The 16,852-nt window shown below is 50.3% G+C and overlaps 1 protein-coding gene across 1 annotated transcript; it reads left to right on the forward strand.

Moving 5' to 3' along the window:
• Positions 1-10,446: 10,446 nt before the first annotated feature.
• RAN (RAN, member RAS oncogene family) lies at positions 10,447-14,166 on the forward strand. Its single transcript, XM_080821561.1, has 8 exons — positions 10,447-10,463; positions 11,358-11,392; positions 11,949-11,994; positions 12,140-12,224; positions 12,298-12,423; positions 13,125-13,312; positions 13,497-13,667; positions 13,765-14,166. Exons 3-8 carry the CDS (start codon positions 11,959-11,961, stop codon positions 13,807-13,809), a joined length of 651 nt encoding a protein of 216 aa, XP_080677687.1. The 5' UTR covers positions 10,447-10,463; positions 11,358-11,392; positions 11,949-11,958; the 3' UTR covers positions 13,810-14,166.
• Positions 14,167-16,852: the final 2,686 nt, after the last annotated feature.

Raw genomic sequence — 16,852 nt, forward strand, 5'->3', positions numbered from 1 at the left:
AAAGAAGCTCTAGATTTTTATAATTTGTCATGGCAACGGTAGGAAACTAATAGTGATTGCCTAAAATCAGGACTTTAGCCCTTGTTGGAAGGGGCATCTATGCTGTATCACGTGTCCCTTTTCAAGGAATGTCACGGGTAATGAATGAAAAAATGAGTAGGACAACTTTGCCGACTGCCGATCTTCGTATCCTCTCTCCCCTACCCACGTGTCCCTGGTTTACGGGAACTGAGTGAATCAATCTGCTTAGTCCCCAGGGAGTGAGAAGTGTCTTCGTAGAGCCAGAACAGAACTCAGTGCCTCCTGAAATGAAGGTAGGAACCCTAGAGACCACAGACTCCCAGTAAGGGCAATATAATACAGCCTAACACACTGTCTCCAACTTTCTTCTCTGTAGCCTAGAAATTTCCTCTATGCCACTGCTTTTATTTTTCATGACTCACTTCTCCGTTAGAAACGGTTGCCTGGGGGCGCCTGGGTGGCTCAGTGGGGTAAAGCCTCTGTCTTGGGCTCAGGCCCTGGTCCCGGGGTCCCAAGCCCCGCGTTGAGGTGTCTGCTCAGCGGGGAACCTGCTTCCTTTCCTCTCTCTCTGCCTGCCTCTCTGCCTACTTGTGATCTCTGTCTGTCAAGTAAGTAAATAAAAATCTTTAAAAAAAGGGGCGCCTGGGTGGCTCAGTGGTTTGAGCCTCTGCCTTCAGCTCAGGTCATGATCTCAGAGGATGGAGCCCCGCATCGGGCTCTCTGCTCAGCGGGGAGCCTGCTTCCCCCTCTCTCTCTGCCTGCCTGTCTGCCTACTTGTGGTCTCCCTCTCTGTCAAATAAATAAATAAAATTTAAAAAAATTTTTAAAAAAATCTTAAAAAAAAAACAGTTGCTTGCAGCATGTCTGATTTTTCAGTACACTGAAATTTAAGCCAACGCTCAGGAGGTTACAGTACATCAGTACATCAGTAACAACAGATTCATGGGACAGTTTATAATTTTTATATGTAAATTATCGACTCACTTGGAGTAAAAGCCAGAGTCCTCCCAGTGGCCTGGGAGGCCCTGCACCATCTGACCATCCGCAGTACCTCCAGGGTCTCATTTTCCAGTGCCTTTTCCTCCACTCACTCCCAGCCAGCCCCATTCAACTCAGGGCCTTTGCACTGGCTGTTCCCGTCTGAATGCTCTCTCCTTAGGTATCTGTGGAGCTTGGTCCCTCACTTCCTTCAAGACTTTGATCCAATGACATCTTTTCAATGACCCTGTTAAAAACTGCACCCCCCATCTCACACTCCAACCCCCTTGCCCTTTCTTCCCCCCCGTAACACCTACAACCCTCTAATGAGGTACATCTTGTGCATATGTATTTTGTTTGCTGTTTATTAACTGTCTCTTTCCTCTGGAATGTCCACTCCACTGAGGTCAGGGATTTTTGTCTGCTACCCCCTAATTATCTCCAACACCAAGAATGGGGCCCAGCACATATGAGTTGTTAAATAAATATTTGTTAAGTAAATGAAAAAATTATGCCACAAAATTTGCTTAGTGCACATACCCATTGTAAACTTCATTACTGTGGTGGGCAAGTTATGGCAAAGTACAGGGTACCTAACTTCAGGCCAAAGAGTCTGGATTTGAACCCAGCAAGGTTCCTGCCTGTTTTAAAATTCTGTGATTCTAAATTAATGTGCCTTATTGGACTTAATGACCGACGAGGGGAAATTTTAAAAATCTATTCCAAGTCAGATTCCTGAAGAAGGACTGTCTGTTGACCCTGGAGTGCTTGCTCTGGTCATACGTTGAAGAATTCACTGTCTCCACTTGATCCTACAAATGCAATGTCACTGGAAACAAGGATAGGCTTTTAGGTATTTGGAAATGCAGTTGCCTTGTTTAATTGATCATTACGCTAAACTTAGAATAGGCTATCCTTGGGTGCCTGGGTGGCTCAGTGAGTTGGTCCTCTGCCTTTGGTTTGGCTCGTGATCTCAGGGTTCTGGGATCGAGCCCCACATCGGGCTCTCTGCTGGGCAGGGAGCCTGCTCCTCCCTCTCTCTCTGCCTGCCTCTCTTGTCTGCTTGTGATCGCTCTCTCAGTCAAATAAATAAAATCTTTTAAAAAAAAAAAAAGCACCACATTTATTATCTTACTTTTGTGGGTCCAAATGTCTCTCTGGGCTCAATTTGGACATTCCTGGGGGCTCTGGGAGAGGGTCTGTTTCAGCCCCTTTCCTGCCTCCTGGGGTCACCACTCCCCTGAGGCGGGGGTGGGGGGCAGCTCCTTCCCCTTCCACGTGGCACTCATTCCTCTCCCACCCTTCCACGTTTTGCCCACGGTCAGTTCTCCCCTCATGTCCCGGACAGTGTCTCCTCTCAGGGTCTGTGGTGCTGGTCACCTCTGCAAGGCCCCTTTTGGGGACTCTGAGTCACAGGTGAGGGGGCTGGAGTGCAGACATCCCTGGGGGCCGTGACTGTGCCCCTCGTGACTTACACTTGGCCCATTTTTCAGAGAACTATTTGATGCATTCCTTTCTGTGAATGGAAAGGAAACAGGATGAAATGCCTCCTCGCTGGTGACTAGTGACTTTGTTTGGTACCGATGTCATCTGAGAGAAGGGCTACTATCACCAGACCAGTCCCTTCTGACCTGTGGGCTGAAACATCAGCCCACGGGGAGGAAAAGATGCACATATCCCTGATCACCAGGAAACACTGATGAAAACTGCAATGCGACGACGGGCGCCTGGTGGGCTGGGTCGGAAGAGCCAACAACTCTTGATCTCAGGGTTGTGAGTTCAAGCCCCACCTTGCAGGGAGAGACAACTGAAAAATAAAATCTTTTAAAGAAAACCGCACCAAAAAAAACTACTGTGTGACACTATTTTCCCAATGCCTAGGGAAAGCAGAAACAGAGATACACATCCGTTTGACCTACTAATTCCTCTTTTATAAAAAAATATTTTTATTTATTTATTTGACAGAGAGAGAGAACACAAGCAGGGGGAGTGGGTGAGGGAGAAGCAGGCTCCCCGATGAGCAAGGAGCCTGATGCGGGGCTCGATCCTGGGACCCCGGGACCATGACCTGAGCCAGGACTCCAGGATCATGAGCTGAGCCAAAGGTAGACGCTTAACAACTGAGCCACCCAGGCATCCCTGACCTACTGATTCCTCTTGAGAAATCTAAACTTGCTATAAAAGCCCCAGGATGCATAGATGAATAGATAGATAGTAACCGCCGCGTGGTTTTAGTGGCAAAAAAAAGCTAAAACACATGGGGTACCTGGGTGGCTCAGTGGGTTAAAGCCTCTGCCTTCGGCTCAGGTCATGATCCCAGAGTCCTGGGATCAAGCCCTGAGTGGAGAGCCTGCTTCCCCCTCTCTCTCTCTGCCTGCCTCTCTGCCTACGTGTGATCTCTGCCTGTCAGATAAATAAATAAAATCTTAAAAAAAAAAAAAAAGCTGAAACACACCTCAACATCTATCAAGGCTGGAAGGTTACTTATTATGTGAATCAGACAGTAATTCGGGAAGACACCCAGCCTTCGTGTAAGTGACCTGATACACCCGGGTAGCTCTAAGACACGCTGTCAAGACTCCAGCGAAGAAAACATCACGCAACTGAGGATTGTGCCCCAGTTCTGAGCATTCTACCGAAGCGGACTGTGATTCTACAAAATTTTTATAAGCCCTGCGTTAGGGTTAAATTGTGTCCCCCAGAAAAATACACGGAAGTCCTCACCCCCGTACCTGGGAACTTATTTGGAAACCGGTCTTTACAGACATCAGCAAGTGAAGGGGGGGTTGTTGGTGGGGGAGGCATCAGAATAGATTAGGACACGGGGCACCTGGGTGGCTCAGTTGATTAGGGGACTGCCTGCAGCTCCGGTCAGGATCCTGGAGTCTGCTTCATCCCCCCTCCCTGCTCATGCTCTCTCTCGCTCTCTCTCTCTCTCTCTAATAAGTAAATAAGTAATCTTTAAGAAAAGAAGAAGAAGAAGAAGAAGAAGAAGAAGAAGAGGAGGAGGAGGAGGAGATTAAGACACAGACCCACAGAGGGAAGACTGTAGGAAGCTGTGTGATAGCCCGGGGGACCACAGGCTGATGGCATCAAAAGCCAAGGACGGCCAGGGATCGCCACCAGTATCAGAAGCTAAGAGAAAAGCCTGGAATAAACTCGCCCCTAGACCCTTTAAAGGAGCATGGCCCAGCCCACACCCCGATTTCAGGCTTCCATAAGTGTGAGAGAATCTGATTCTGTGATTTCAAGGCACCTCGTTTCTGGTCTTTTGTTACGGGAGCCCCAGAACCCAGTACAACCTGTCATTACTTTATAAATAGCACCGTTATGTGTCAGGAGATTTCCACGTCTTAGAAAAGCCGGTTTGTTCAAAGTCAGCATTTAAAATGTGCCACAATTTTTGAAACCCTGACAAACATATATACCGAAAATTTAAATAGAGGTATACATTTAAAGATACGCTGCGACAAATCTATACTGGAATTTTTCATGTATATACTTTAAAAGGTGCAGGTATAGGCATCCATATATAAATACCGATATATCTTACGGATATAGGTACCAGGTACTGTCTCTATATGGACAGAGATGCTGCTTAGCTGCTAGGCCACCAGGTACGTAGATGCTAGATCTCAGTCTCACCATCTGAAGGCAAATGAAAACATGTGGAGTGTAGATGGCTGATGTCTAGACGGAGATGCAGTTGTGTAGGTCTACGGTGGGCTGGAGGGTCCCAGGCCTGTGTCAGCCTCTTAGAACTGTTTTCTTCTGTTACATACCTGTGAGGCTTTTTTTTTAATTTTTCAAAGATTTTATTTATTTATGACAGAGAGACACCGCAAGAGAGGGAACACAAGGGGGAGCAGCAGGCAGAGGGAGAAGCAGGCTCCCCGCTGAGCAGGGTGCCATACGGGGCTCACTCCCAGGAAGCTGGGATCATGATTGGAGCTGAAGGCAAACACTTAATGACTGGGCCACCCAGGTGCCCCATGTCTGTGTTTTTTTAAGGCCCTTTTTAGCTTCTTTCTTGGACCAGACTCCCCTAAAGTGACATGGGACACAGAATGAAAGTTTCTTTCACAGAGAGCATCCTGTCCTACCACGGACTGTCAACGGCCTATTTCAAAGGTTCCTCTTGCGATAAAGAAAGAATCATTGTTCTTAAGACAAGAGGCTCCTTGCTCGAGTTCTGAGACCCGAGTTCACGCAGAAACACGGTCAGCACAGGGATCCCACGTCACCGCTGCTCCTCCGTTCCAGCCACAAGCCTCCATGCTGTCCCTGACAGCTCCAGGCAGCCTTCCACCTCAGGGCCTTTGCACTGGCCATTCCCTGTCCCCAGAATTATCTTTCCTCCAATATCTGTGTGACTTGTCCCTCACCTTCTACAGGCCTTGGCTCACATGTCCCTATCTTAAGGAAGGCCCGTTGGTCCCTCACCCTTTCCTCTGACCTTCCATATCTTCTTTACCTGCTTTATTTTTCACTTAGCAATCATCACTATGTTATATATGTATTACTTCCTTACCAAGTCTCACCCCTGTTTCTTCTTTCTAGGATGAAAGCTCTAGGAGTCCAAGACCTCTGGGGTTTGTTTCGTTAACTACTCCAGTCCTTAGGGAATGGCTGGTACACGGTAGATGTTCACTAAGTATTCGCTGAATGAATGAATGAATGAATGTGTGTATTTTTTCATCTCAGACTCACGAAACCAGAGGTTGTGAGTGCAGGTGACCTGCAGGGCTCAGGGAGGTGAGTGAGCAGAGCAGGATCAGTGCCAGGTGACAAGGGCCAACGGCAGGCCTCAGGTCTGAGACATAGTAGGGACTGGCAGAGCCTGAGGCCAATGGCAGTGTTCGCCCATCCCTGGGAGGCAGGGGCGAATCCAGGTGCTGGTGGCCACACAAGAAAGCAGGCCCAGTGACTGTCAATCTTGATTCTCAAAAGAAACCAGATGCTTGGATTTTTATGTGAACTACCCTTGTTCTTTGTGCTGTAGACCTACCACTCTGTAGGACAGATCACGTCAAAAGTTAGTGTTTGAGGGGCACCTGGGTGGCTCAGTGGGTTAGAGCCTCTGCCTTCGGCTCGGGTCATGATCCCGGGGTCCTGGGATCGGGCCCTGTGTTGGGCTCTCTGCTCGGCGGGGAGCCTGCTTCCCCCTCTCTCTCTGCCTGCCTGTCTGCCTACTTGTGATCTCGGTCTGTCAAATTAAAAAAAAAAAAAATCTTAAAAAAAAAAAGTGTTTGAAACAACAGCAAATAATAAATCTCACGTGCTTTCCAGGAGTCAGGATCCAGGACTGGCTTCACTGGGAGGCTGTGACTCGGTCTCTGGAAACTGCAGGTAAGATGCGTGCAGGAGACCACAGCCAGGGGGGCAGGACGGGGACTGCAAGATGACTTTCTAGAAGGCTCCCTCACAGGCCAGCAAGTCCCCCTGGGCTCTTTACAGGCCTCTCAACTCCTCTTCACTGGAACCTGTCCATGGGGCTGTGCTTGTCCCTGCAGTACGCTGACTGTCCTCACCAGCAAGTGACCAGAGAAAGCATGGTGGAAGTCACTAGAACCTCCAGGACTTCAGTCTCAAAGATCACATGCTGTCCCTTCGGACACACTCCCATTGCTGGAAGTGAGTCACTCCGCCCCTCCCACACACAAGAAGGAGGCTCAGCCTTTCTCAAGAGAGAAGTTTCAAGGGACTGGTGGACTCACTTTAAAAGCCGCCACATTTTAAAGTGCTGGAACTGGTTTAGATACAAATCATGTGGTGATCCACCCCAGGAGAGGACAAATACCACGGAGGGTGGGACTGAGTTCATTCACTGCCTGATCATCGCATGGAGGAGATCGGATGGATCTCGGGCATGAATACGTGACGAGGCTCTTGATTTTGCAGTCAGGGAAAACAATTTCTGTGCTAATGCTAAGGAGAAACATGTAATCTGTGCATGGGCGTGCTCCCGGTGTACAAAACTGAGTGTCCAATAAAGGAAATATTTCATTTGACAAATTATTGATAGCCAGCTGGATCAATGAATGAAGTAGATCATGGAATCTTGAAGAATTCCTTCCTTACTGGTTTGCAAAGTCAAGGAAGTTGATGGAAAGTGCACAAATAGGAAAGATTGGCAACGTTTTTGCTAAATGTTTATTTGCTTAATGATTAGTTTGTTTTTTTTTTTAAGATTTTATTTATTTATTTATTTGAGAGAGAGAGAGAGAGCGCGCGTGCGAGCGCATAAGCAGGGGGAGCAGCAGAGGGAGGGTGAGAAGCAGGCTCCCGCTGAGCAAGGAGCCACATGTGGGACTTGATCCCAAGATCCTGGGATCATGACCTGAGCCAAAGGCAGAAGCTTAATCAACTGAGCCACTCAGGTGCCCCTGATGATTAGTTTTTGATGAGAAATAGCATATTAAAATTCTAATAAGCTTCCATATGTAAGTCACTGTTATTTTATTAGCATATGATGGTGCTGTTACTGTATTCAGATGGGTATAAGAGTAACTCACTCAATGATTCAACATGTATTTACTGAGCACCCATTACGAGCCGGGCACTGTGGACACCTTGAGTATCATGCCAGGCAATGTGCTTTCTTTATTCTAGTGAGAGAAAGAAAGACAGAAAGGTAAACATATAAATTATTAAGCAAGCTATATTCAGTTAGTGGCTAGTGCTTTGGAGAAAATCAAGTGGGGGCTGAGATGGAAAATGGGCTGGTCCGGTGACACCATTGTAGAGAGGGCAGTCAGGGTGGGCTTTCCTGAGGAGGTGACATTTGAGCTGCGATCTGAAGGGTGAGAAGGAGGCAGTCAGGCAAGAATGTGGAGGAAAGCATTTTAGGCGGAGGGACCAGTAAGTGCAAAGGCCCTCAGGCAGGGACAAATTTGGCAGAGGTACGATTCAGAAAGGCTCATGTGGCTACACAGTTACAGGGAAAGAACCTGGAGATGGGGTGGAAAAGGAGACACAACTTAGCTCACGTGGGGCCTGGCGAGCCACAGATGTCATGTATGTAAGTGAGCTGGCAAACCGCTGCAGCGTTAGACAGCCCAAGGAGGGTCTGAAATATTCTACGAAGGTCAGTTTATACTCCTAAAAAAAAGATGCACCGAGAAGGACATCACCATTTCTGAGGTATCCCAACCCAAACTGTGTAACCCAAATCCCATCCAGAAGAAATATCAGACAAATCCACAGAAGACCAGTCCTGCAAAGTCTGCTGCACAAGCGTCAAGGTCATGAAAGATGAAGTTACTGCTCTGGATCTAGGAGTGTGACTACACAGACCAAACAGCTGAAGGTAACACGTCATCCTGAACGGATCCCGCACCAGCTATAGGACGGCAGTGAGACCCGTAGCTTTCCGGTCTGTAGATGAGACCATCGGACTGCAGCCGGGTTCATTTCCTGATCTGGGTAACTGAGCAGTGGTTACGTAACGTAATGTCCTTGGTTTCAAGAAATACGTACCGTGGGACGTCCCGCTTGCTGCTTACTCTCAAACATCCCAGAGGACAAAAATCCTATATATATTTTAAAATCATATATATAGTGAGATCTATACTGAGGGAAGGAGAGGAGGACCTATGAAATGAGGAGTGCTGATGTTTGAGGAAATTAGAGGCAACAGCTGAAATTCCTTGTACTGTTGCTACAAACTTTTTGTAATTCTGTTGCCTCTCCCAGCACGTGACTGCCATGTTTGAAACCACAGGGCAAGCATGGGTTTGCCATCCATGCTGGGTGGGGAAGACAAGGAAGTACCCCGGTACCCTGCAAAGCCACTGGTGACTGGAAGAGCTTGGGCAGTCTCGCTGGGGAAACATGTTATCTGTGCCAACCAGGGTACGTTTTCCCATTTTCAATCTGCGTTCTTTGAGATGATCCTCTTTGGAAGTTCTGGGACAGAGCCAGGGAACACCATCTGCAACTAACGAAGAAACCAAGCCACCAGGAGGTCCTGGAACGCTGTGTGAGAACAACAGATACCCTTGGTTCGACGTCTTTCCCCTTGGCTTTTCTTGCGGGAAGAAGTATTTTAAAAAATGCCAAAAGGTAGAAACACTGGTGTTCTCACCATCCTAGAGTTATACAGTGGCTAATATGTTGTCCTATTTGCTTCAATCACCTTCTTTTAACAGAAGAAAGGGAACCTTGCAGAAAGCCTTCTTTGACCATTCTGCCCATCCCCATCACACCACTCCCTACTGCCTCTCGAAACAACAGCCTCCGAATTCAGCCTATATCACTGTAGTCAATTAAAAAAAATTATCTACATACACTTAAGACAATATGGTTTTGTGCCTATAAAAATGTCCATAGATGGCATTATACTATACCGTCTCTGTAAAACATTGTATATCCTGTGGACTGTATAAAGCTATCATCACATTTTTCTTGAACTTCCTTCTTTTCTCAACATTACCCTTTGACACCTAACCCTGTTGATACAGATGAACTTGCTTCCTTTTAGATGCCATACCGGAATCCAGCTAAGTATGTGTGTACATTTGCCTATCAATGGATATTTCTGGAAGTTCCATTTCTTGTTGCTATCGTGTTGTAGTGAGCGCTGGCAATACTGTCTCCCTGTGCGTATGTGGGAGTTTAACTCCAGGCACTCTCTCTAGAAGTGAAAGTACAGGCTCGCCAGCTCTCGGTACTGATGTTTTGTCAACTTCTGCTCTCCAGAGAGGCCAAAGCCATGTGCACTCCCACCAGCAGCATAGAGAGCTGCTTTGGTGTCTTCTTGAGGGTCCTCTGGGGGTGCTCAGACGTGAGCTCCCAGCAGGCAGCTTCACAGAAACGTTGTGCCCAATTTGCGTCACTTGTGTTCCCAACAGGCTTGGTTGCAAAGCGCACTCAGGACGAAATGGCTAACTTCTTGGTCATTTGGGTTTTCTTTGCTCTAGGAGGAGTCCCCATGGTGGAATCCTTTCTGAGCAACCTGACTATTCTGACCAGGTCATTAGCAGCCTGCTCTTGCTCTGAGTGTGGACGCTTGGTTGCGGAGGGGACTAAGAAGATCTGGGTTAGAGGAGAACCTGTGGCTGTCCACACAAATGCCAAAAACTGGCCTTAGATTTAGGGTTAGAGGTTGGAGGGTTCCACCTGGCCCACATCCTGGCTAAATGCCAGGGGATGGTAACAACCATCAACATTTTGAGCTTGAGGCTCATTTTCTTTTCTACCTACACTGACCCTCAGACGGGTTTCTGAGCGCAGTCCCGTCTGGACTGTTGACAGCTTTATCCCCTCCAGAGTCTGGAATCTAAACACTCATCGACTGCATCCATGTTTGTAACTGGGATGAGAAGAGCTGCCAAGTCTGAAAACACGATTTCATCATCCTGTTTGCAGGATAGGGTCGCAAGGCCTGCTGACCAATTAGATGCTTGAAGAAAAGGGTGGCTGGCTCTTCAGGGTGGGAAAAAGCATCCGTCCTTTACCCCCAAGTAGGTTCCGGTTGACGCCAGGGACGCCAGGGGGCGGGAGTGGGACCGGGAACGTAGGGAAGTGGCCAGGGGTCGAGGTCAGAGGGGAAAAGGGACATTGAATGAAAGGGGTCTGGGACTGGGGGACGATAGGTGCCGCAGGGAAGGGGACCTAGAGCGAGCTCGGGAACTGGGGTGTGGGAGGAAGGGACTGGGTGCGGCGAGAACGGAAGGGGCCAGGCCGAGGACCCAGGCGAAGGACCGGGAGGGTAACGGGAGCCTAGGGGAGGTGGGTAGTGGGCGGGACGGGGAGCTTGGGGAGGAGACTGTGGGAGGAAGGGCCTGGGGTTGCAGCGGGAGAGAAGAGGGGCTGGGGGCGCAGGGCAGAGGCCGTGTGTGGCCCGGAGAGGGGGATGTGGAGGGGGCTGGGGGCGCAGGCGTGGCTCGCAGCCCAAAGTGGGGCCCGCCCGGGTACTGCTGTGCCCCGTTCGCTCGGCTAGTCCCCCGCCCGGGAGGCCCAGGGGCTTTGTGTGCGCCGCGCCCCACGAGTTTCCCGCCCAAGGTGCCTGCTCTCTCCTCCTAGCTCTGTGGCGCGGCCGCAGCAGGGCGCGCCGTGTCGCCGTCGGCGCATGCGCGCGCGGGAACCCGCCCTCTGAGCCGGTGCACGTGGCCCCGCGGGCCGGCGTGCGTGCGCGCGCGCGCCCTGAGTCCCGCGCCCGCCTGCGCCCGCCGCCCCTCGAGTCTTTCCCTCCGCGCCAGGCCGACGGGTGTGGCCGCCCAAGCCCGCGGCGTGCGTGCGCGCGCGCGCCGGGCCACGTGGGAGCGCCGCGGCGCCGTTGCCCCGCCCTCCCTCGGCGCGCGCCGGCGTCGGCTGCGTCTCCGGGCATTTGAATTGCGCTTCCGCCATCTTTCCAGCTCTCAGTCAGACGGGCCGGAGACGCTTCTGGAAGGTAGTGCGGCGGGGCCGGACCGGGGGCCGCGGGGGCCGCGGGGCCGCGGGGGCCGGGGGTACCGGGGACTCCGGGGGACTGGGAAGCCGGGGCGGGCGTTGGCGGGGGCAGGGGCGGCGGCCGTTGCGCGGGCCCGGGTGGCGGCGGCGGGCTCTCCCCTTCCCCCCGCGGTGGAGGCCGCAGGCCGGCGTCGGGACTCGAGCCGCGCTGGGCCCGGGGCGGGCGGCGGCGGGCGGCCCCGGGGCGGACGGCGGGACCGGGGCGGAGAAGCGGGGCGCGATCGGGCGCTACGCGGCCCCGGTCTCCGCCCGGCCTCCCGGCCTCCGCCCCGCGCCCCGGCCTCCCGGCCTCCCTCGCCGCGGGCGCGCCGCCAGGCCCCGCGGACGGAGCAGCGCCGCCTCCGTGAGCGCGCCGCGGCCCCCGCCCCGGCCGTGGTGTGCGCGCGTGGGGCCCGGCCGCCCGGCGCCCCTTTGTGGGCCCGGGCACGTGGGGCGGGCCCGGCCATGTGGCTCCCGGGCCGCGCCGCCGGCCCCACGTCTTTCTTTTCGCTCCGCAGCACCAGCGCCATGGCTGCCCAGGGAGAGCCCCAAGTCCAGTTCAAAGTACGTGGTCGGCGGGGGTGGGCGCCGCGCGCGGGGTCTGGGGGGAGCGGGGTCTGCGGGCCGCGGGGTCCGCGGGGAGCGGATGCGGGCGGCGCGGGAGGCGCGCGGGCGCCGGGGCCCCTCGCCAGCGTGTGCTGTCCCGTAGCTGGTGCTGGTTGGCGACGGCGGCACCGGGAAGACGACGTTCGTGAAGCGTCACCTGACGGGGGAGTTCGAGAAGAAGTATGTAGGTACGTGGGGGGCCAGGCGGCGGGGCCGGGGTGCGGGCGCCGACCCGGGCTCACGGCCGTGCTTGTGTTGCAGCCACCTTGGGCGTGGAGGTCCACCCGCTCGTGTTCCACACCAACAGGGGACCCATCAAGTTCAACGTGTGGGACACGGCCGGCCAGGAGAAGTTCGGCGGGCTGCGGGACGGCTACTACATTCAAGGTAGGCGGCGGGCGGCCGCCCCGGCCTCCGTGCTGTGTCATGATCGAGAGCCGCGGAGCGCGGACCGCGGGGGGCCGCGCGCTGTCGCTTCAGCAGTAGTTGGGGGTTTTGGGTTTTTTTTTCCCAAAAGGATCTCAAAATTGGAAATGAAGTTTCTTAAAAAAAAATCTGGAAGCTCACTTCTGTGATCGAAAACGTCTGGGAGTCCTTTCTTTGGTCATTTCTGCGAATAACAGATAGATGTGGAGCTAGAAAACTAGCGTTAGGTCGTACTTACTTCGTGGTTCACTGAGTTTTACGGTTTTCACGGGTCAAGACGGAGACCTAAGTGTTCTTAAGCAAGAGAGTAGCTTATTCCGTCCTTGTAGGATCTTTTACAGAATAGGTTCTTAGATCTTCAGAACGGAGGAGGCAAGTTGTCTAGAACGGTGGTGTGTCGTTCACCTACTTGAGGTTTTGGGATGTGGCAGAGCTAATGCAGTACAGGAGAGAGATTCGATACAGCCAGCTGGTCATTCACACGTGGTGGAATTTCAGATCTCGCTGTGTATTCCAGTGATCTAAGATTTTTCAATTTGGAAGAGACCTTGGGAATGAGTTAAGGAACGGAGATAGCCTGAAGACTGGTCCGATCTCCTCGGCATTCCTTGTGTGTGCGGGAAATCCTAGGTGTGTAACTCTTCTCCTGAATTTTTCTTCAGCCCAGTGTGCCATTATAATGTTCGATGTCACGTCAAGGGTTACTTACAAGAATGTGCCTAACTGGCATAGAGATCTGGTACGAGTGTGTGAGAACATCCCCATTGTGCTGTGTGGCAACAAAGTGGACATTAAGGACAGGAAAGTTAAGGCAAAATCTATTGTCTTCCACCGAAAGAAGAATCTTCAGGTATGTTTATAAAGCTTGTTGTTTACGGCATTATTGCTGTGTCAAAAGTGAAATTACAATGAACAGATCCGTTAAAGGGATTCATAAACATCTATGGTGTGGATTGAGAGAATTTCTTTAGTTTGGAACATCCTAATAAGCAAGAAGTACATTTTTAAAAACTAACTTTCTTTTTTTTAAACAGTACTATGACATTTCTGCCAAAAGTAACTACAACTTTGAAAAGCCCTTCCTGTGGCTTGCTAGAAAACTAATCGGAGACCCTAACTTGGAGTTTGTCGCCATGCCCGCTCTCGCCCCGCCAGAGGTTGTCATGGACCCAGCTTTGGCAGCACAGTATGAACACGATCTAGAGGTAGGGTGTGCCAGTGTCCAACCATGTGGTCCTTTTCGGGGTCTTATGTTGCTGATGGCTCCAGTCCAGAGTACTACCACACTGTGTCTTTTTCTAGGTTGCTCAGACAACTGCTCTCCCGGATGAGGATGATGACCTGTGAGAACGTGCAGCTGGAGGCCAGCGTCAGAAGTCTAGTTTTATAGGCAACTGTCCTGTGATGTCAGTGGTGCAGCGTGTTTGCCACTTTATTATATAGCTGAGCAGAACATGTGCTTAATCTTTGGGATGCTGAAGGAGATGAATGGGCTTCGGAGTGAATGTGGCAGTTTAAAAAGTACCTTCATTTTTTGGACCTGCATATTTAGCTGTTTTGGAACGCAGTTGTTTCCTTCCTGAGTTTCAGATATGAGACTGCTATAGTCCCGTCACAATATCCAGTGGTGAAATCTTGTTTGTCACTGTCATTCCCATTCCTTTTCGTTTAGAACCAGAATAAAGTTGTATTTCAAATATCTAAGCAAGTGAACTCCTCCCTTGTTTGGAAAGAATTTTAAAACCACTAACAGGGAAAGTTGTGCTTTTAACAGTGTTACTGTTTAAATTGCCTTTGCTCTTCTCACTTAATTTGAAGCCTTGCGAGTTAAACTCTTTTATGTCTATTTCTTGTACGTTTGAATCCTCTCACGAAAGCGATAGGCTGGTGTCCGCAGTATTCTGTTTGGTAAGTTGTCGATGAGGTGTGAGCGTCAGTGCAGTTACGCTGAAATGTCAGTCCTACCACCTGCCTTTTGACTAGGTGGTGTCACCTGAGGAAGAGCTTGAGACTTCTGTGACCTGTCAGGACAAATCAGTGTGTGTTTTTAGACTTTTGCTAGGCATTTTAAGAATTACAGTTGTGGTTAATTCGTGGCAGAAGTAACCATGCTTTTATCTATAGAGATTTTCACAATCCACTTGAACCATACAAATGATGGCAGGAACTTGACAGAAGTCTCAAATATGAAGTATTTGTTAAAAATGAGTGTAAGTTATTCATTTATTTGCTTTTGTTTTAATGTTACATGTTTAATGTAAAATTGGTATTCTAGAATGATGTTCCATGTTTACCTGCTGCTTTCAAGTATTCCCAAGCTTTAAAGATGCCGAAGATTAAGTTGGACACCTCACAGCTTTGATGCTTTTTTCTGAAGGATTTTTGTGGCCAGTTCAACGGCACAGACTAAATAAGTTCTAAACAGAAAAGTAGACCTTAGAATGGTTTCTCAGTAAATGTGAAACACTGCAGAAGCTTCATTGGATGAAACCGTTTAAGTCTGTATGATTTCCACATTTAAAAATGAGTTGGGTCTGTCTGGCTTGAGTTTGACCCCATCGATGCTATGCTCTGTAGCAGCTGGGCGTCAGCCTTAACTATCTTGCTGATACAGGCACTGCTATAGTTCAGCTTACCAAAGTTCTTACAAGTCCATTTCTCTTTAAATGATTACTTTCCTACCTAAAAAGAATGTAGGAATTGCTTAAATATATGGGAAAAATGAAATAAAAAGGATAGAAGTGAATAGATTTCAGCATTCAGTAAGTGTATCCCTAGACTGACTCACAGATTTGAATTGCTCTACATGCTACACTATATTCTGTTCGAAACCAGATGAAGTCTGGGACTTAAAGAGAGTCTTCCCATAATTGGGATGAAACCTTTTTCAGATACTTAATAGAAGGCATATGTGTTTGTGACCTGTGTGGAATGCAAGCGTGACATGACTACTCAGAATCTGGAATGTAACCAATTACACATGGAAGTTGCTTCACTTACCTGTTTATTATGGGGTGGGAGAGAATTTACAAGTCTTACTGAAAAATTTGCTGCAAAATATATTGTTTCTTTTTGTCTGGATTTTCTGGATCCTCTGTAGTAGTCTGGGAAATGTTCAGCATGCATCACCTCCCTGTGAGGGTACATTTCTATGCAGGTTAGACACTGGGGGGATGTTTTCCCTCAGTTTTTTGAAATCTGATGGGTTAAGGGGAAGCCTTGTGTTGGAAGCCTGTGCCCTAGAGTTAATCCAGGCGAGTAAGGGTCTGTTAGAGCACCGGCCATAGGAACGAGCATGGTTGGCTCACACATCCAGTGTGGGGCAGTGGTTCCTTTGGACAGTGTTCGTCCTGGTCGGTGACCTGTCACAGTGGGAAGGGCCGGTAGGATGTGGGAAGGGCAGGGTGTCCGCAGAGTCCGATGGGGTTCTGATCCCACTGAAATGTGCAGAGTGGGTTTTCTGTCCTAGCAGCACATCTGGGGAAGGGCAGCGGTTTGCAAAAATACATTAAACTGCCAGAGAACCGATTTTTTGGCTCAGAAGTGCATGTGTAACTGAAGCAAACTCAAGAATTTCTGGCTTCTGTGAAAACCTCAGTCTGAAGAAATGAGGTGAGCATGTGGCTCAAGTTCCATTTGACTTGCTGGTTGCGCACGTGGGACCAACTTCAGGTGTTCTGGTGACCCCGTTCACCATGTTGGGCTGCAGGTTCCTTGTGTGCATAGTGAGGAACGTTACCTGGTGGGATTCACAGAATTAAAGTGGTAGGGTCTGTGGTGCTGTCTGTTCAGCCACAGGAGGTGGAAGGGGAACGTTGGACTTGGTGGGTTTTCAGTCACCCTCCATTGAGAAGCAGAGTAGAAAACCATGGCAGGTAAGTGTTTTATGACATGGGTAGAGGATTGCTTACATCCTGAGCTGCGTGCTCGGGGATGCTCGGTCCCCATGGAGAGATGGGCGGTCCAGGAGTTGCAGAAAGGAGTGCTAGGACTGTAGTGAGCTGATTTGCAGAACTGGACAGCTCGGGAAGCCCGAGTCACGCCCGTCTGGGAGGGGGGTGGAGCAGAGAAGGGTCTGAGACAAGAGAGCAGAGCCCTGTGGTGTGGCAGGCTGGGGGCGGATCCAGTGTCCAGTGCACGATGGGTCAGTGCACCTGAAGGGTCAGGAGCATGTTAAAGCTTGTTCTGGGAGCAGGCGCTGGCACTCAGGGACCCGTGGCCGTCCCGTGCTGGCCCATGGAGATCCTCTCTGCGGCACAGTATCGCAGGGAAGGGGAGGCCGATGTGGTTATGCAGCCACATGTCCAACAAATGCGCAGCAGAAACGAATGAGCCAGGCACCATCATGGAATGGTTCCGTTTCCTCTCGTCTTGGAAGTGATGGGCAACC

Source organism: Martes martes (genome assembly GCF_963455335.1).
Source record: "Martes martes genome assembly, chromosome: 13".
NCBI lineage: Eukaryota > Metazoa > Chordata > Mammalia > Carnivora > Mustelidae > Martes > Martes martes.